The sequence below is a fragment of the Ruditapes philippinarum genome, unplaced genomic scaffold (assembly GCF_026571515.1).
Source record: "Ruditapes philippinarum isolate M1 unplaced genomic scaffold, ASM2657151v2 ctg187_1_1_1_1, whole genome shotgun sequence".
Classification (NCBI taxonomy): Eukaryota; Metazoa; Mollusca; class Bivalvia; order Venerida; family Veneridae; genus Ruditapes; species Ruditapes philippinarum.
The window spans coordinates 92,129-113,135 of NW_026862590.1; the positions used below are offsets into that span (position 1 = coordinate 92,129).

The 21,007-nt window shown below is 30.6% G+C and overlaps 1 protein-coding gene across 1 annotated transcript; it reads right to left on the reverse strand.

The window, feature by feature from the left end:
• Positions 1 to 14,623: 14,623 nt before the first annotated feature.
• On the reverse strand, positions 14,624 to 21,001 carry LOC132719511 (heat shock 70 kDa protein 12A-like). The gene is made up of 4 exons (XM_060703280.1): positions 20,896 to 21,001; positions 19,931 to 20,530; positions 17,616 to 17,678; positions 14,624 to 16,759 (listed from the first exon to the last, which is right to left on the reverse strand). The coding sequence occupies exons 1-4, from the start codon at positions 20,912 to 20,914 to the stop codon at positions 16,383 to 16,385; spliced, it is 1,059 nt and encodes a 352-aa protein (XP_060559263.1). The 5' UTR covers positions 20,915 to 21,001; the 3' UTR covers positions 14,624 to 16,382.
• Positions 21,002 to 21,007: the final 6 nt, after the last annotated feature.

Below are 21,007 nucleotides of genomic sequence, written 5' to 3' on the forward strand. Positions count from 1 at the left end.
GTGGCATGGTGGTAGGAAATAGTTTTTCAATTCATTTCAGCCTGGGATCCACTTTTTAAAAATCCAAGATGGCCGCCAAAATCCAAGATGGCCTCCAAAATGTACAATGCACATGGGACATGACAAAATGAAGTTATTTACGGCATTAAAATGATATAAATTGACATTGTAGGTCAAAAATGGTAATTTCTTGGAAAATGCTTTAGTAGCATTGGTAGAAGATTCAATATGGCTTCCAAATCCAAGATGACCGCCATTAAATAATGATTTTTGGACTTATTTCTATGATAGGGATAATTTATATGATCAACACTTTTCATACATAAAACACACTAATAAACTGGCCAGCCTGACAGGTATACATTCACAGAGAAAAAAACTTGCATTTTATGGATAAAGCCATGAGAGCACATTATTTAGCTTGATATTTCGAATAAGCGAGGGAGCGATATTGTACACAAAACAGTTTTCCAGTTTGGCTAAGGTTTTTCATGGAAATTGGTTTTGTCAAAATTACATAATAGAATAGGTATAAACCTTATACACTTATTTATGAGCATAATAGAAGGTAATAGAAGGTATTAAAGGCCAATAACTCTATAATGGATTTTGACGAATCATGACCCTTTTAAATATAGAGAATTCTTCATTATCTAGGTTCTTGTTTAGCTATCAACACTGAGAACAGTCGAACACTCTATGTGATGTCCTAGTGATAGCATGATTTTTACACAATGCTAACCGCTAATTTTAACGATGGCCCTCAGTTATCTTATTATCAAAACATAACACAAGCGAGTTAAAATGTATACGAAACCATTTTCTTTAAGCGGTAAACAACATATCGTAGAATCACCGAAACAGTCATATCCTTTTATACAAGAATGACTCTAATACATGTGTTTGTGCATCAACATCTGTAGAAGTTAAATCCTAAGCCCATAGGACGAGGGCTTTAAATGAGTCCTCGCGCTTCTGTAGATGTTGATGCATGAAAAGGGTTATTAATCCTCTGTTGTATTGTATGTTAAAGTGCACACAATTCCTTAGCTTATTCAAACCAAATGTTCAGTATGAATTATTCTAGTAAGTGTCGGAAGACGTATGGATTTCTTCTCCTGTCAACTCTTTTTAATAAATGTAGTTTGCAGCATCCTAAAATGTGACCGTCTTAATGCAGCTGCGAGTTCTTTTTTATAAGTAATTTGAGCAGCATTGTGTCATAGATTACCATTTTCCATATTCATGCATGTATATATTTGTTGTATATGAAGATGTCAGCTGTATATGCTTAATTCAAAATAAATTATATGTTCTGTTCTGTTCTGATAACCAAATAAGGCTCTTATTAAGGCATTATCAAGGCAAGATCTTGTGAATAAATTAGAAAATCAGAATAACATTGAACAAAATCAATATCTTGGGTTTTTCGGTAATCAAACTACGTGTTTGGCATTATATTAACATTAGTAATTCATGACTTAATATGAGCTCAAGTTTAGACTTAACACCTCTTTATATTTGATAATTTTGAAATGAGATTTCATTTGTAAGATTGAAGTCCTACCTTCTGACCACTGCGAATTTCGGGGTTGCATTCCATTCTTTTGTTTCTTTTATTTTGTTCTTAAACCAAGTAATAATGCTTTTAAAAGATAAATCTGAGACAGTAAGTTTAATTATGAGCATGTTTCAATATGAAACGGATATTTTAAAACAGTTTCATAAATATATTAGGTTATATATATTTATACAAATCAAGAATGAGACATGTACGTATTTAAGACAGCAAATGCAAGCTACCGTCCACACACCCTATAGTCCATACTAGAAACATAAAACTTGTGAAATATCCGTAGAAGAATAATCCATAAAAAATGGTGTGTGTTGCCAAGTAAAAGAATGAATGCGACCTAAATGAATAAACAAAAAAAGATCATGTTGCGTCTGCATAAGAAATGTGAATCAGCCAATGTCACAAGATCATAATATATGGCAGAACAAAAACTGGTTTTGGTCTGATATACTTATTGTATACTATTTCCAGTTTTCGTGCGACAGGTTCCTAAAACTGAAAAATACTCTAGGAATATGAATGGAGAAATGTTTAGACAATGTTTCATGAAAGCAATAAAATAATACATGTAGATAAAATTAATGAAGTCTGTCTTGTACCATATAGATGGATCAGGATAAGTTCAATGTTTATATATCTTTAAAGGTGAATATTAAAAAGGAGATAATTATATCTAACGCTCATTCTCAATAAAACACAGCATTTGATGTTCCACTGGGTAGCTCTTATAGGAAGGTTTTTCTTGAGGTCACAATGTCGAGGTGGCTGCCACTTTGTCTAATAGGGACTCTCTCAGTTTTACATTTTTAGCTGGTATTTTTCTTTTACAAGTACCATTAATGCCCTGAAATGTAACATACGTTACTGTCGCCACCTAGAATTTTCAACTTTGAAATTGTGTTTCAGAAAAATAAGTTCCAGAATACACCACAGATATGCATACACTATTCAATTCCGTGAATACACGAAACATGTACCATTAGTCATTGCTGCGTGCATATGCACTTTGGTTATTAGTAAAAATTATATTCGACTGTTAAAACTTCATTGATATATTGGATGATCAAATGTCGCCAAATGCATATAAATGAATAGTGACAAACCTAAAACAATTAGAAGTCAAACAGAAATTACATAATTGAATCGATGCATGCTTAATAATACAGCATGTATATAATTATAAGCAAAAATAAGCTTGCAGCCTCTCAAATATCATTCTGTTTTCGGAAATTTTCATTTTTTATTCAAATCTTTTCAACAGCATTTTAAAAAGAAACATACGTTACCATTGTTTAAGAGCTGATCCATTCAAGGAAGACTCCAAATAAGAAAGAAAATGAACATGTGTGTAACTTTAATATATTAACCACAAATCATGGCGGGTTATACGCTCTTGCATCAATTTTCAACCCACTTTCAATGAAAAAATGGAACATACGTTACAAAAACATATGTTACAAACTTTTTAAAGTAATTTTATCAAAAGGGAAATTGAATTCAGAAAGCACGTATAACAGCAACTTTAACTACAATTTGACATTAGTAAGTAAATTTTGTTAACTTTGGCCGAGTTTTAACTTGTTTTATTAACCACAGTGAAACAAACGTTACTTTTATCAAACAGACTTTATATTGTTTACACATGCAAATATAAAAGCATAAATCGCATTTTATGACAATAGAATGATGTACATTTGATTCCTAAATAAAAAAAAATAGATTTTACATGTAAGTTTCAATTCTGTGATAAAGTTCATAAATAAGCCAGTGTGAAACATACGTTACTCCAACTTACAATTCGACAATTTTTGAAAATTAAAGTTAAAGTTGAGATTAGCATGCCTCTTAGTAACGGTTACCTTGTATTAGATGTAAGAAGATACAAAAGTGTTTTTCAAAGGAAAGATATTTTCATAATATGTTTATGTACCAGCAGAAATGTTAAAAATAAATATAACAAGCTGTTGAAGTTCTCAACAACAACTAATTCGTTTCTGCAAAGAGCTTACTGGCCGTATTTCATTCTATATATAATAATGTTAACATAGTATCCAAAAATATAAATTATTTTACAAAAATAAAATTGTTTTCTTAACCTTTAATTGTATTTGAATAAAATGAAACATACGTGACATGGTATAAGGGGATAAATATAGAACTGCTTAGCAATAAATTTTCTAAATATGAAGAAAGTTGAAAGTTGAATGTTTTGAAAAAAGGTTGCTACATACAACATTTGTGTATGCATTCGACCTCTCATATATTATATATGATATATATCCTTTGAATAAATACCTAAAACAATCATTTCCAAAATTGACTCTTTTTTTATTTCTACGAAAATTTATCTTTGAAGAAATTAACTGAAAATAAGCAAGGTACCCAACTTCGTTGAATTTTCCTGGGTTTGAAAGTCCCTCCGGATCGAGAATTTAGAAATTTTGATATATTTTACAGACATTTTTTATTTATATGCAGCCAATATGTTACATTAATAGAGCATTATGCTTGATTCCATCTTGCCTGATGACATTGGAACTTGCATTATACTTGATTCCATCTTGCTTTATGATATTTGAACTTTGCATTAGGGTGCATTCTTTTCTTTTTTTCATTATTTCATTCAAACTTTCGTAGTGACTATAATTCTTTCATTGAGTGATAACTATTAAACTTGCACAAGCCATTTATCGTACTGTTTTGGAACATTAAAATGTTAACGTCATATTCCTTTATGTATAAGCTACATTTCTTCATGCTCTATACAAACTAGTTACGTTTTAGTTCTTTTTTGTATTACTTTTATTTTTATTCCTTACTTCCTTTTGTACATGTGTGACTTATATGATTTATCTCTCGCATAGCGTGATTACTATTATTAGCTTTCGCTTATAATATCCATTATTCAGTGTTTATGCTGTCTGATGCTTTGTGGATTATGTTTGATCATCTTACAATATTTATCATGCAACTGCTATGGTAACTGCCCGATAACACTTGCCTGATAATTATTTTTGATATCACGTCAGTAACCTGATATCAAAAATTAGCCCCGCCCATTTTAACGGACTTTTTTTTCAATTGCTTATATTCTCATTTTCATCAGCATGTGAATTCTACAATGTACCCTTACAACTCTTGAATCAATATGCGAAATTTATTTATTTATTATTTTGATTTCAGTTACGAATAAATTAGATAGCGAATAGTTTTAGCACCAACTAAATGAAGTGACGTCATAATTTATATTGCAAATGACATCATCGATGTTCACATCATACTATACATGTAAACATAACAAACATTTTCTTTGAGAAATATTTACTTTATTTCGCCGGATTATTATTTCATAAGTGAATAAATTGTTCCGTTCAAAAAATAAGACGCATGTTTGTGTAGCTTGTGTTTGATTGCCGATTTCACTTTTGTTTGATTGAAATTATCGTGAACTTTTGAATTTGACAATTCAATGCAGAAAGTGCAGTAAAGACTAAAGTTTATCTAATTCTTAGGGATTTTTGGATCGATGTTTAAAGGCAAGAATCTTATCGTTTTACATTATGTTGTATCTTTTATCACAGGAAATAATCTCAAGTCGAAAGAAAAAATGGCCGCCATTTCCAAATTCTAAGTTTCAGGGGCGGAGGAATTTGTTTTCAAGAATTATTTCTTTGAACAAAAATGCCCCTTTCTACGAAATTCGCTACTAAAAAGTAGATTATTTTGTAATTTTGACAGTTTTTATGTGTTACATGATAAATTGAATAAAGTTTCCTTTTAAAAGGAAAGGCTTGCACAGTTGTGCCTTCATCCCAACCCTTTAAAATTGTTTTTTTTTTTTTTTGGTTTCAATTTATTATCACAATTTTTTTTGAATTACGGTATTTGTATATCATAAAGGGTTTATTTAGTTGTTTTTTTTTTGTTTTTTGGAAAAACGAATATTTTTTGTCAAAACAATCATGCGCGCGCATGGTATGACCCCCTTGAATAAGGCTCATTCTTGCCAACTTATAACAATTACTAATTGTTAAATTGTATCTTACTTCTTTATTTGGCTCATAATTTTCATTCAGAGATACATGTTTAATTGTACAATTTGATTTCATTAAAAAAATATATATAAATACATCAATCTTCTTCAAAATAATCTTCTTCAAAATCAGAGATTTTACATATAAATATTAGTTTTCAGTGTCCAATGATGATGATTTTGGTTCTTTTACTTTAACAAAACTACTTATATAAGCAGAGAAATATAAACATAAAAACTTTATTTTACATTAATGTATTCGAAATCTATAATTCTAATTAATTATTTTACTCTTTACTATCTAAAAGTAGACAGTCAAATTTAAAAAGACCTAACAAAATAGAGAAAAACAGAATCCCTAAAGATTGCCAAATTGAAAATGTTGCAGACTCGGTTTGAAAGTTCACGCCCCCTAGCGACGGTTTAAGCAAAATTCAACATTTAAACACGGAAATGGTGAAATTTTGAATTTAGAAACATCCGCAGATGTGTTCATGGAACCTTTATTGTGACACAGTAGTGCCACTCCATGTTCCCTAGACGTGAAAACAATGAACGAAACTAAATAAAATGGAAATGTTAAAGGGAATCTGAGATTGTGAAGCCTGCATATCACGGACACGACGTCAAAAGACAAATTTAAAAGCAGGAACATATCCTGAGGTTGATTATACAGAACACAAGTAGGAATATTGGAACCACCCAAGTTGAAAAAGGCCAAAAAAAGAAGAAACTAAAAATACCACATAACATGTATAGGCCTACACAACAATAACGTTGTGCTGAACGATTTTCAAGGATTGAAAATACAGAATCTTTAATTAAATGTACGGGGAGGCTTTTTACAGCCTTTTTACTTTTTAAAGACTTTCGGCAAAGTGATAAACTGATTTGCAAAATACTGACAAATAAAATATACGCTTCATAGCATAGAAGAATGGTAGTCTATTATCTTAGCGTTAAGCATTACTCATGTTTGAAACACAGTGATTACCTCCCTTTACAGACTGTGTACTGATAAGGGGAGATCACTGCGTAGGAGATTGAAAGCTAGCATGTTTTACTGCTTAATTTGATAAAAACAATTAATCAGTTTTGCTTTTTTTGCTGATCATTTGGAAAATTATTAAAATAAAATAACAACGTAAAATAAGATTTAACAGGACTCCCCATAAACACAGACTACAATACATCTACTAGCAAATTGCCAAATGTAATTTGTATAGCAAAATAAAAATTATTATTTCTTTCCCGTTATATGAAACGGGTAATTCAGAATTCTCGATTTTCTATTATATCAGGTTAAATGTATAATAGATAACATAGGTATGTCAAATATATGGGTATATCAGGATATAAGTGAAATTAATTTTCAATATATTAAATTAAGAATAATAGACATGTATAAACAATCTTGGTATGCTAATATTAATAATTCAAATAGATTGTCAACATTTAGTACATTTAAACATAATTTTGAACAAGAAAAATACATAAATGTAATCAACAGTAATGCACACAGAATATTTACTAGGTTTAGAGTATCAGCACACAATTGAGCGATAGAGAGTGGAAGACATAATAATACTTCTAGAGAAGATAGAAAATGTCAAAATCGAATCAAATCGAAGATGAACACCATCTCATGTTAGTATGCCCGAAATTCTATAATCTACGAAAAAAACATATTAAAACCTTATAACTGCAGGTGGCCAACACTACAAAAATTCGAAAATCTCATGATAAGTAAAAACACGAAAACTCTCAACAGTATAGCACGCTTTTTATTTTGTGCATTTAAAGACCGTCTTTAGAACATTTATTGTATTATGTAAACTTTTTATATTATTCTAACATGCTTTGTATAATTTGCATATGTTGTACATTGTAATTGTATGTTACATGCCTTATAATAATTTGTACTGCACATGTGACTTAATCTTATGTAGTGAAACATGTGTCAAGCTAGTCTTAATATTAGCAATAAGCTGACAATATATAGTAACAATCACCATAAACCTATATTGTCAGTCTTTAGTTTTGAAATCTTCGAAAGGCTGACATAGATTTGGTCGATTATCTCGATACATAGAACCAATGTTTGAGTCTTAAAATACCTTGACTTTCGAACTGTATTCGTCAAGGTAACATGCTCCTGAATGAATCATAAGAATTGTATCAATAAGCTCTGTATGGCTTTTGATAAAGTAAATAAATAAAGTAAATGTTTATAGCTGCAAATCACAATATTTTGCGATACTAATTTGGCACATGTTTTGACTTTATATAAGCGGGATAAGAATTTTTTTGCAAGGAAAGGGAGACAACTCGCACAAAAATAACCTATTCACACTTGCAGAGTTCTCAACCCGACAATAGTTTCTGATAATTGTGCACAATGATTGTGCTATCTACATATAATTATCAAATACATATTGTGGTAAACTTCTCAGTAAACATAAATATATATATTTCTAGGTTAGGAAATAATGTGTCTCACTTTTACACTATTTGATGTAAAACGACTATAATTTTGTTGCTACAATTTTAATGTCGATTAAAAGTTATGTTGCGTTATATTAACATAGCGTTAAGACGCGCTAAATATTAGCGTTACACTTAAAGCGCGTCAATGACAAATGGTTCTTTTTCACTTCAAACTGTCTATTTTTTTGGTATGTGATAAACAGAATATTAATTCGTGTAAGTTCATTACTGTTTTATTGAACTTGTTTAATAAAATAATATTATTCTCGCCAGATGTTCGCATATTATAATTTTATTCAACTCGTTCAATAGATTCAGTATTAAACAATATCCCCTATATAATAAGTTATTGTTTAAGCGACGTAAAGAAACGAAACATTTTCATGAGGCATAAATTTACTCTTTAACAATAGTCATTTTATTAGAAATATTTACAAATACATATAACAAATAACAATCAAAGACAATATATCAGGAATATAGATATTTTTCATTTTTTATAATCAAGTTTGAAATCACATTCGTTATTGAAGTTCTGTGATTGTATAGAAACATTTATAAAGTGAACCAAAATCATTTGAAATTCAACCAATTAAAAGATGACTCTGGTGAATAATTTCGAAACCACCGTTTTTAAACAGTGAAAATGGATTAAACAAGAACCAAACAGGTAAAACATTTTATGCAAACTTATTCCTTGATGTTTTTATCTATCTTTAGTGTTTATGTTTGTTTGTTTGTTTTATTGGGTTTTACGTCACACCGACACAATACAGGTTATATGGCGACGTTCCAGCTTTGCTGGTAAAGGAAGACCCCAGGTGCCCTTCTCGCTCATTCTCACTTAAGTACGACATTCCATGTCTTCAATGTTCTATGAAAATTAATGGAAATATATAAGCCCGAAAATTACTGTAAAATGTTTTAACTATATTACTGCATCAATGATTAAGTTTGAGCGCAAGTTTATTAGCTTATTGGTTTAATTTTGCTAGTGACAATCGCTTTGCATGGAAGGGGTAAGATAAACAGCATGTCTTCAACTTAATCGAAGTATGTTTCATTGCACGTATTTTCGTACAAAGAATCGTGGTTAACAGTAAACACAGCTTATTTTCGTTATTCTATTGCAGATTTTGACATACAAAACTGTTTTTGAAATTACGAAAATTAATTTTCTCAAAATCAAATTTGAATTGCTTGTCTTCAAAGTCGATATCACTTACGAGTCTTAATTGCCAAACAATGTTAATCATACATGAATGGTTATTCAATAGTAATATAGTTAACATAAAAAAATGAAGATTAAGAGTATCTGTGTAACCATTTTGTTAAAGCTGCGGTCTCACTTACTGCCCAGGACCACCCCGGTAAGTTACTGGGATGATCCGGGACGATCCGGGGTAAAAATATTGTTGCGGTCACGAGCACGACGGTAATTCCCAAATAACCACCCTGGATGCGCTCCGGACCATCCAGGCAGAGCCCAGGTGAAGCAACGGTTCATGCCGGTGCCTCCCCAGTCGTTCCCGGATGACTTAGTAACTCGTGGCCACGACAAAGTATTTCGTGCCCACGACTTAATTATCTCGTGGCCACGACTTAGCAACTCGTGGCCATGGCATAGTATCTCGTGCGCACGAGATAAATAAAAAAACACACACACATGCCACCTTTGTGCCACCGTAAAAATAAAACATTACGAATTTCTCCCGATAAAAACAGAGTTAGTTTTGAACTTATTGCCACACAATTAAATAATCCGATTGCCACCCGATATGAATTTAGTGGATATTTAAGCAGGTAACAATATTGTAAACATAACTACAATACAGACGTAAACTGAGTATACAGACTAAATAACCCTAACAAACTAAACTCTATAGGATAGAAAAAAAGATAAAAAGAAAAGGTGACAAATGTCAGAAGTATAAATGTATTAGAAATTATAATGCATTTGTTGTTCTACTGACTGTAAGAAGAGGAAAATATAAGGGAGAGAAAAAGTTGATTAGATCTACTTACCTTTTTTAATATAGAAAAAGATGGAAAAATTTAATTCATCAATTGAACAGTTTCTGTGTTTCATGAAAATAAAAATAGTAAAATAAGTACCAGCTTATTCAAAGGAAAAATAATAACAAAACAAACAAACTTACTGCTGGAATTTTCTAACCAGAATAATTAATGATAATAATAAACAGGTAGAAGGGAGAAAGAAAAATAGAACTTGAAAACTTTAGCTAAAATATATCGATAACATAACATAACATAACATAACATAACATAACATAACATAACATAACGTAACATATCATCACATATATTTTATAAGTCTTAAGCACATTTACAGCTCATCGACCTTTTGCATATAATATGACACGTTTTTGTAGCATGCGTGGTGATTATTATCATATTTACAGAAATATACAGAAAAAACACATACATTATACACAAAACGCAACGGCTACACACAATAATAAACAGCGAGAATTCATATACCTTTTACAAAAACAGAAAGCTTAGTAAATACATCATCTATTACTATTATGTTGAAAAGTACACATTCACTGTTTGAACACTAATTAATCACTCTAAAAAGGATTGTCTGATTCTAAAAGCCTTAAGCATATATATTGCTAGCTTGATAAGCACATTTTTATTTGTCGAATTTAAAAGTTCAATGAACTTATAAACACTTGCATGATTACAGTAATAGTCACTTATATACTTCTTTCTGATGTCTCTATATAATTTACATGTTAAAACGAGGTGGAATTCGTCTTCAATGTCATTCATGTCACATAGCATACACTTTCGCCGATCTCAACTTCAAAAGTTTGTTTGATTTCCTTGTACATGTATAAATATTGTGAAGGACACGTGTTAATATTTATATATCATTCTGCTATGTAAAAGTCTCTTAGTCTCTGTTTCAGAACAGGCGTAAATCTTTCTATACAAACAGATGCTGGGAAACCCCATATTTCACCAAAACCAATTGCATTTAATAAATCTTTTACTTTTAATAACCAATTGTCAATAGCATTTGCAGTCAAATTTAACAATCTATCAAACAAAGTATTTAAAATACAATTCCTTTTTCTACTGCTCAGTTTTATAAAATATTTAACTGCTTTTACTTTCCGATCGATTAACAAAGGGAAACGACCAGACTCAGCATAAACCCGTACATTACTAGTAGACATTTTTACACCTACTGTCCATTTAATAAATTTTCTATGCACCCGTTCTATGAACTCCGCACTTGACAGATCTCATATTTCACTAGAATATGCCAGAATTGAGCTCACAAAAGAGTCGAATAAATAAAACATTATTTTTGTTGGTACTTGCATATTTTTACCAATGAGAATAACGACCCGACCACTTTGAGTCCTTTTGCCGCTAGCGTCATTAAATTGTTGCTGTTCTAAAGGAACCACCGGATGTAAACCGGATGTAAACACTAGACCTAAATAGTTGAAACTATTCACTATCTCTATTTCTTCATTGCCGTAATGCCATCTTTCATTTGCAGATATACTGCCTCCTTTTCTGAAGACCATAATTTTAGTTTTTTGGATATTTACAGTTAAGTTCCACTTTTCGCAGTAGCTCTGTAAGCTATTTATCGATGATTGTAAACCTTCAATAGTGTCCGATAGAAAAACGGCGTCGTCGGCAAAAATGATTAGATATAAAGATAATTGATCAAGATTTATTGCCGCATTTAAGTTGGATTGTAGATTCGTTTCAAGATCATTCATGTACAAGGAAAACAAGAACGGTGAATATTTCGCCTTGAAATAGACCGATATCATTCTGGAAAAAAAAGTCTGACAAATCATTAAACTGCCTTACACAACATTTAACATTTGCGTATAGTGAACGTATAATTTGAAACTGTTTCCCGTCTACACCATTTTTAATGAGGTTCAGGTATAGTGATGAACGGTCAATAAATTCGTATGCTTTCTTCAAATCTAGAAACAGACAATGTAGTCTAATTTTGTTCCTTAGGTGATGTTGGATGACTTCATTTAAAACAAATATTGCGTCTGTGGTACTAAAGTTAGACCTAAAACCGAAATGTGAATCCGAGATTATTTCATTTTCGTCGGACCATAGTTTAAGCCTATTATTATTTATAATAGACATGAACAATTTGGCGAAACAGCTTACAAGAGTTATCCCTCTATAATTATTCGGATCATTTGTCTGACCTTTCTTAAAAATTGGCACAATAATACCTTTCGCCCATTGTTCAGGAATAGTACCCATTTCTAATGTATTTTGTTAAATAATTTTTCCACATGCGGTAATATTATGTCGAGGGTTGCTACAAAATGTTCAGACAATAAATTGTCAATCCCGGGCGCTTTATTACGGTCGAAGCTAGTATTAGTTATAGGAGAGTCTAACTCTTCAAATGTGACAGTATTTGTACCTAATAACGTGTTTTCGTCAAAACTACTGATAAAATCTTGAGTTTCTGTATTTTCGAATCCATTTGAACTGGAATTGTTCAAGCGGAACTTCGTTGCTGTTTGATTGAACTTTGCTTTTAAATAGTTTCCAGAACTCCTTTGGTTTACTGCTTCGCAGTCTGTTCATTTCGGAACACCTTTTGATGTCAAAAGAATGCTTCGCTTTCCGTAAACAGTACTTATAGTCTTTTTTCCGTTGCAATAAAATCGTTCTATTTTTCGCGGATCTATCAAATATAAATTGATGTAATGCATTTTGATACAATGTTTTCTTTTCACGGCATTTATTGTTATACCACAATTTACTCTTATTATGTCCAGTTTGAGTAAATATACAACACTCGGATATATATACTTTTTTTTTGTAAAAACTGTTCGGCTTTCGACAAAATAAAGTCACTGAATTGGTCGACCGTGTCATTCACTGACACATTATTCTCCATTTGCAAAGTAATACCGTTTACAATTTCTATATTTTGCGACATACTATCTCGAAATTCCTGTCGGTATTCATTATTCCCTGCGTTAGCACGCTTTCAGGCTCAATATAATCCTTCTTTTGTCCCACTCTTCTGTTAAGGTCACCAAATAAAATAGTTCGGCCTAATTCTGAGTAATCTAATACTTCGTCAACATTATATAAATTGTGTATAACAGATAATTCCGGAGCGATACGCTAGGTACCAATCTTTGTCCGTATTGAAAAAAGTTTTATCGAGCTTAAGCCAGATAATATAATCGGCATCATTTTTATTTGTTTGGGTCGTCAGACCAAACAAATAATTGTAGCGAAATTTCAGACCATGATGCTGTTAATTGCAAATGCCGAAAGTAGTCCGCTTTTTTGAAGCGGTTACTTCCCTTTATATGTACACTAACGCCGAAAGATTCAGGGGAGATTACTGCGTAAAGATGGTCAAATGACAGGCGCATTAATTTTCAAGCAAAATAGTTCCCGAATGGTCGAATATTTCTAATATTGTTTTATTCTTTATAGATATACATGCTTATAGTAAGCTCCATGATTATTTAGTTAAGGCAACTCTTTTTTTAAAAATTGTTTAAGTCAAATAAACATTGAATTGAATGAATATCAGTGTTGCAATTAGTCTTATAGCCAATTTACTACAATTAAAACGCTGGAAAGCATTTATGGCACTATACAAAACCTTAAATATAAATTTAAATATACATATGAAAATAAGTTAAGCACACCCCAGAAATTAAAAATTGGTTATGATTGAAATCACTGTCATGAGCTAAGAAATAGTAATGTGATAAGTAGTCATACCAAATTACTAACCATAAACCAGTAAAGTTATGAGTTTAGTTTATTTTTCACCAAATTGTTGAAGCATAAGCAAATTTGTTGTTTTTTACCAAAAATGTAAGTATTTAGAAGTATGTTGTTGGAGCGTTTACAAAACCTCGATGATATTTTTGGTAAATGTTGACGACAACGTAACCTAAAATGACATTATATAGCAATTTTTAAATAACGAGTGTAACCGCCACGTGCCCGGTTGAGAGTCTCAACCCTTCTCCTCATACTACCAGAAAGGCATCTAATGTGATTTTGACGTAAATGTTGCCATTCTTGGTGCAGAGCTTGTTCCAGTTGTTGCAGGTTGACTACAGGTGGTTCGTACCATTTCCCAAATAAAAATTAGAATTTAAGTTGGGTCATGTCAAAAATTGAGGCAAAATGACGGATGTGAGGAGAAGGGTTATCATTTAAATCAGGTTTGGAGATTATACACTATCAGGACTTTTCTTTTGTGTATTCTTTTGCAGGGGCCATTTATACGCCTTTTCATCTATGGGGAATTCATTTCGAACAATACAGTTTTCTTCTTTAATCCCATAAACATCAACTTTTTTCTTCCTCGTTTGCAAATAGAACATGTTATTTTCCCTAAAATTTTAGGGAAGGTCCCTAACACTGTATGGGAAGAAAAGCTCTGATTATGCAGTATCTTTTACATATCTATGAAGTGAAAGTTCCAAAGAAAGGTAAATATTTTAAACTTCTGCATGTCTGAAACATAGATAAATTTATTTCAATATACAAAGGAATAACATGGCACATCATAAAACATACACAAAAAACAACAGATACAAGATTTGGAATAGATAAAAAGCCATCACGAACAATATCATATAATGTATAAAGAATAACAAAAACAAACTTATTTCAATCGTGACCCTTAAGATATATCATTGCGTGACATAGGAAGATAAATGGGGAAACACAAATTTAAATATAATACAGAAAATGCTCAAATAAAATCTAAAAATTGAAAGACATTTCAAAATTGAGCATATGAGGATCCAAGTAAAAACAAATTTTTAAATTTGAATGATGAATATCAATTCAAACAGGAAATAAGAGGTCAAGTAGATCGATCGATCGATCGATCTACCTACCTACCTACCTACCTACCTACCTATACCTACCTACCTACCTACCTACCTATCTATCTATCTATATCTATCTATGAATGTTGGTATAGAATAAATATTCCAAAGGTCTATCACCGCTATAAGTTCGAATCAAACTTTGGATTAATTGTTTAAATAAGAGCGCAGTTTCTTACTTAATCATTGGTAAGCGTTAAAGTGCATTATTGTGTAAACGTTATTCTTCGCAGAACTACATACTGCATACAACTTATCTTTTTAAGAAATAGCCTTCAGCATGTAAGATCCAATCAAGTGTTTTTTTTTTAAATGGCATACTATGCGCGTACTATGTCTGCCCCGCTTCTATATATCCGAGTTATCTGCTAGAAGAATCCTCGCTCAAATAAAGAGACACCACATATCTTTTAACTATTTTGTTGCAGACCCGTTTTAAGAGGCACATTATACGTCGGAAATGAATAATATTTTCTTATTCAGAAGAGACAAAGATGAGGTAAATAAGGTTTTAGAAATGGATTTCATGCAAGCTATTTGATTTAAGACAGTACCGTTTAATGTAAATTAATATGTAGCAAAAATAAAGTTGTGTTTTGACTACCTTATAAAATATAACAATACAATAGAATGCTTTACAAATTGCTATAGAACAAAAGGAAGCAAAAGGTGGTGCAGCTTTATGGCCTATGATTTCGTATGAATTTGTGACATGATAACAAAATAAAAAGCTTTGAGAAATAAAAAAAATGACGTTTAATGGACCAATAAACATTTTTTAAATACAGTATAAGATTAAGTTGTTTCTTGTGTTTGAGAAAGACAAAGAAGTATACATTCATCTCGAATACAATAGACTATTTATATATTTTGATATCAAAACTTTAAAGATCCTGTCGGTTGTAATTGAGGTTGTATACCACGCTTAAGTGAAATTATATATATGCATATAATTATGCTTATAAAACAATTTTCAAACATCGAAGAATATGGAAAATATGTACTGCAAATATTTGTACATATTATATGTAACCATTAAAATATATGTATTCATTTCTTATTGAAAAATTTGACTAAGACTTAGTCTTTCTAGAAAATAAAAAATTTATTACCTCCCTTTATTTACATGAATTGTTAAATTCGGTAATATCTTTATAAATAATGATTTTTGGAACTTACAAAATTGATAAATCTTAATTTGAGCATCATATTTATGATATAAAACCATAAAAAATTATGTTACAGGATCTTTAACTGGTAAAGTGCTAAATAACCAAACTTAAACATTTGTTTATGTGACAGAAAGTTTTCAGTGTGTGCAAACGTACATGAAGTTTTGAATGAAATGTCTTAATTATCCTGTCATAGTTTTCAATTTTCAACGCAAAAAGTTAAATTGTGCTCCCACTTTGTTTTCTGTCCCATGCTCTTTTGCTTCCACATGTAATTCCGTATCTCCAAATTTCATGATTATGTCTACACGAGTTGCTCGTCCAGGAAGCTGACGTAAATCAATTACTCCGAGCTTTTCGCAGCCTGTATCTGTTATGAATGCAGGTTCTTCCAATATTGATTTATATATTTCAACATATATACTTGATTCGGATGTGTTGAACGAATGAGTTCTCTGTGTTATGCCCGGTTTAATTTTCTCTCCTATTTGTATAAATACTTTGAAGACATCTTCACACATGTCTTTGTATTTGTGCATAGGTGGGTGTCTCTGAGGATCAAAGGGGACAGCTATGCTTACACCTATGATAGAAATTATATTTAAATTATTTCTTACTATGCTTTCGATCTTTTGTTTTTAGTGCATGTATGTTATTGAAATTATTTTATTTTAAGAGCGCGAAGCACGTGTAAAAATGTAAAAATCTTTACGATTCGAATTGAGATATATTCAGTTCTTACTCTAAGTAACAAATTTTCTTTTTCTCTTATCCAATGACACCAAAAATGACGGTTATTCATATAACGTTACTAAGACTTCGTAAATGAGTACTATTTTTCCTTAAAATGTGAGTTCGTAATAGGATAAACATATAGACATAACTTATCTTTACCAAAAGAGATTCATTTATTATTTATTGAATTTGTTTCTCTTTTAGAGGTATATCTTCCATATTCTTTCACAAAAAAATTTACCTGTCATGAATTTTAATAAATTCATTAATTTTCAATTCATTTTTTAAACTTTCAAAAGACCACACAAATTAAAAGACAAGCAGATTGCAAAAAAAACAATACAAAAACAAATAAACACAATTAACTGAAATTACGCAATAATGAATAATACTTATGATACCATGTTAAATTTGGCCCATACATAATGTGTAATTGTGCTAAGCACCCTAAACCTTTTTGTTTTATAAAGTGGAACGCGTTTTGTATCATTTTTATGTACTTCATTGAACATTTTATTTTCCTTTTGTATCTTACAAGTTGCTGGATTGTTTAATAACCAAGTACTTATCCTAATTCTACAGCTAACAGATTGACATTATACGAAATTATGCCGTGAAGTAAAATGAAAAAGAGGGATACATTCTAGCTTTAACTTTGTAAAAATGATTTTAAATATAAGTACACTATAATATTAATACAATACCATATGTACAGGGTGACCGTCTGGAATCAATTACTCTTTGATCGTGTCCAAATAGCACAGCACCTAAATACAAATAACTCAATTATCGCTTGTCGCAAAACGTACGTGACAGCTTTTATTTCCTTTTGTAAAAAAAGGTTAAATATAAAAGATATTTCGCATATTTTATAGAGAATATAGTGCTTTCATTACATAATTGCAACCATGCATGCATGGCACAACATGCTATAGTGTGAAACGATCATTCTTAATCGATATTCTGCTAATTTAAAAAAGATGTAATTAATCCTAACATACAAAATCTACTGCAGCCTACACCGAATTATGTTTTTATCACAAGTACCTTTATTATTATCTTTAATTTCTTTTTAAGCAATAAAAATAAGAAGTATCTATAACGGCTGAGGTATAATTGGTTAACTTGCATATGTTATTTCTAAGTTTTCCTTACATATAGAAATGTTAGCAATGCTTGCATAACAATAACATAATTATTTTTTGTTGGGTTATTAATCTTGACAAATGGAACTCTGAAAGATGTATGTGTTCCTAAATGAGCCTGCCGTGTTACTGTAATTGGACGCCAGCATCCCAGTCGCTAGACAATTACATTTACAAATTGATAAATATATGTCCAAACAGTCATTCAAGCATAATGAATTTGAAAAAGCATGGGAAAAATTCAATAATTTAGTGAGCCCCTTATGATTGTGATGTCTTTTCTTTTAGATTTAAATTAAATTTATAATAAGTTTGTAGGGGTGTTACTACATGTTTATAATTTTATTCATAATTATTTTTAAACTCTTCCCCCATAAAAACTTGAATGTTTATAATTAAATTCATTCCCCCTTCCCCACAAAAACCTGAAAAATTACTCCAAGAAAGAATTACTTGCCAGTTCATTTATATGTTTAAGGTTACCGCTTAAACCCGAAAACTCTAGTAGTTGGCACCAAAAACCTTTTATATAGGTTTTTTTTTCTCTATTCCTTTTTTTTTTATAATAATTTTTTCTCTCTTCTTTTTACTTCTCTATAGTTCAATGTTTCAAACAACTGTCTAAAACATTAAAAAAAAACAACATCAAAATGAATTAAAGTGTTTTCTGTTAGCACTATTTAATTTTTCACTACCTTTTCTAGTGTGATACCTTAAACATGTTTTATCAGTAAAATGTGTATGATTTTTTTCTCTCCTCCTGGTAAAGGTATATGTGGGTTATGTATTTACAAGTGAATTGTTTTGAATTTTATTTCTTTACGTTTGGAAAATTAACTGGTGAGATAATACCTGTATCATTTTATATTTACTGTTTTTTTTTGTTGTTGGTGTAAAGAGATAAGTGTGTTATATTTAAAATACAGGATTACTGTCGGTTGTTGTTGTTTCTTTAATGGAGATCTGAAGATATAATTGTTTTCGATAAGAACAATATGAAAATCAGAAGTGTTTTGGAAACATTAATTAAAGAATGTAAATAGCATGCTATAATTATAATTATGAGTTTAATTCTTCATTAAAAATGTATTATGTTACAATAAATCAAATTGTATAAACATCCAAGTAGAAATATACATTTTTCTCACAGTCAACAGAAAAATAAAAATAATGTTATAACATTTCTAGTTATATGCTGGACATAAAGAGGTTAATTATTGACAGCTTAGATTGTAATTTAAAAAAAAATATATTACATTATAAAAAAAAAACAAAAAACTCCCATAGAATTTTTAAAAATTATAATCTTTTACTCGAAATTAGTACTTGTAACATGTATTATATATTATTATTCAAAAAGATAATTTAAGTTTGAATGTATTGTGTACTTTTTTGTATGTGTGTAGAAATATGTTTATTATTGGGAAAAATAAATGGGTAACCTATGGTTACTGAAATTAAAAAAAAAATACATTTACAAATACTTGATTAATGTGCAAAAAATATATGATACTTATAAACATAATAACAATTGAACACATCGATGATCATATACTATATTAGACATTTATTGAAAATCATAAACTGAGGGTACCTGATAAGTTCGGATTTGTGTGTGTGTTTCAATATTCCCACGTGCATGAGTAAGCTAACAGGATCGTAAAGGTTAATATTGTTGGTATCGTTAATTTGGACAAAAATTATAACTCAGTAAGTTCCTGTGTAAAAACTCAGTCAATTCTAATGTAGAATAAATTGCTCACTAGAAAATGAAATTAGATCAAAACGTAGTGTCAAATGTTTTGTATGAGGAAGCACGTAAACATATCATATTGTAAGTATTTATTTGGGAAAAAGATTATAAGAAGTTTTACCCTTAACAACTGCTGTTGCCGCCTCCTCCGGAATAATCACTCGTTTATCTCTGAAGGTCTCCCTAATCGTTGTTTTCAGTATTTCACATTCGGAGTATCCCCCAACCAAAACCAGCGTGTTAATACTTTCCATGTCGGGTCTAGCAAATATTGCTTTTATGTTGTCTGTTAGACTTTCAATTGACTCTTCAAACATATTACTGAAGATTTCTTCATCGATGATCAACCTGCCTCTTTTCTTCGTGACTTCATTTTTTGGATACATTCTTTTTAGTTTGTCTGTGATATCTTCAGTCTTATTCTCTTCTTGATAAATCTCAAACAAAGAACTTGGCAATGTCAAATTTACTTTCCCCTCATCATCACTGGTACTTTTAAACTGTCTTTTCTTTAGCTCAAGTGTCCTTACCATATCCAACATCTCTGTACAACTCTCTTGTTTTAATATTTCAAGAACAGTCCGCCCAAAAATGTCTTCCAGAAAATTGTAGATATGTTCGTCAACAAGAGTTCCACCCCAAGGTCCTCCACTTGGTGGATAAACCTCGTGCAATTTGCCATCTTGATTAACTTTATGTACAGTTATGTCAACCGTCCCTCCTAATAATTGAATAGCATAATAATAATAATAATAATAATAATAATAATAAAAAAAAAACATTTAAAACGCAAAAAAATATATCAAAGCAATTAACCATATTATTTTTATAACTCGGATCAAAAAAATATTTAAAATTGAATACATAAATACATGTTTTGGGTAACGACAACTTAAGTTTGTAAAATAACTATCAATATACATTTTCATGTATCAAACCAATATCTCTTGTGGAATAATTATCAACACATGTTTTAATTGCACTGTATTCTAACTTTAATGGGTTCTTTAAAGGACAAAAAAAAAACCAACAAATACAACAACAACAACAAAAACGAAAACAAACAAACAATTTCATAAAAAATACCTCCTAAATCAATCACCATGAACTGCGAATTATTGTTGAAGGCAATTCTGTTTTCTCTGTCATTTTGAAGATAAGACAGACGTTTTAGCAAATATGGCTGCTGCTTCTGGTT

Coding starts and splice junctions, on each gene's coding strand:
- LOC132719511 (XM_060703280.1), bottom strand. Junction 17,679..19,930: donor GGCAACAGCAGTTGTTAAGG/GTAAAACTTCTT, acceptor ATTTGTATTTAG/GTGCTGTGCTATTTGGACAC. Junction 16,760..17,615: donor ACGGTCACCCTGTACATATG/GTATTGTATTAA, acceptor TTTCTATCATAG/GTGTAAGCATAGCTGTCCCC.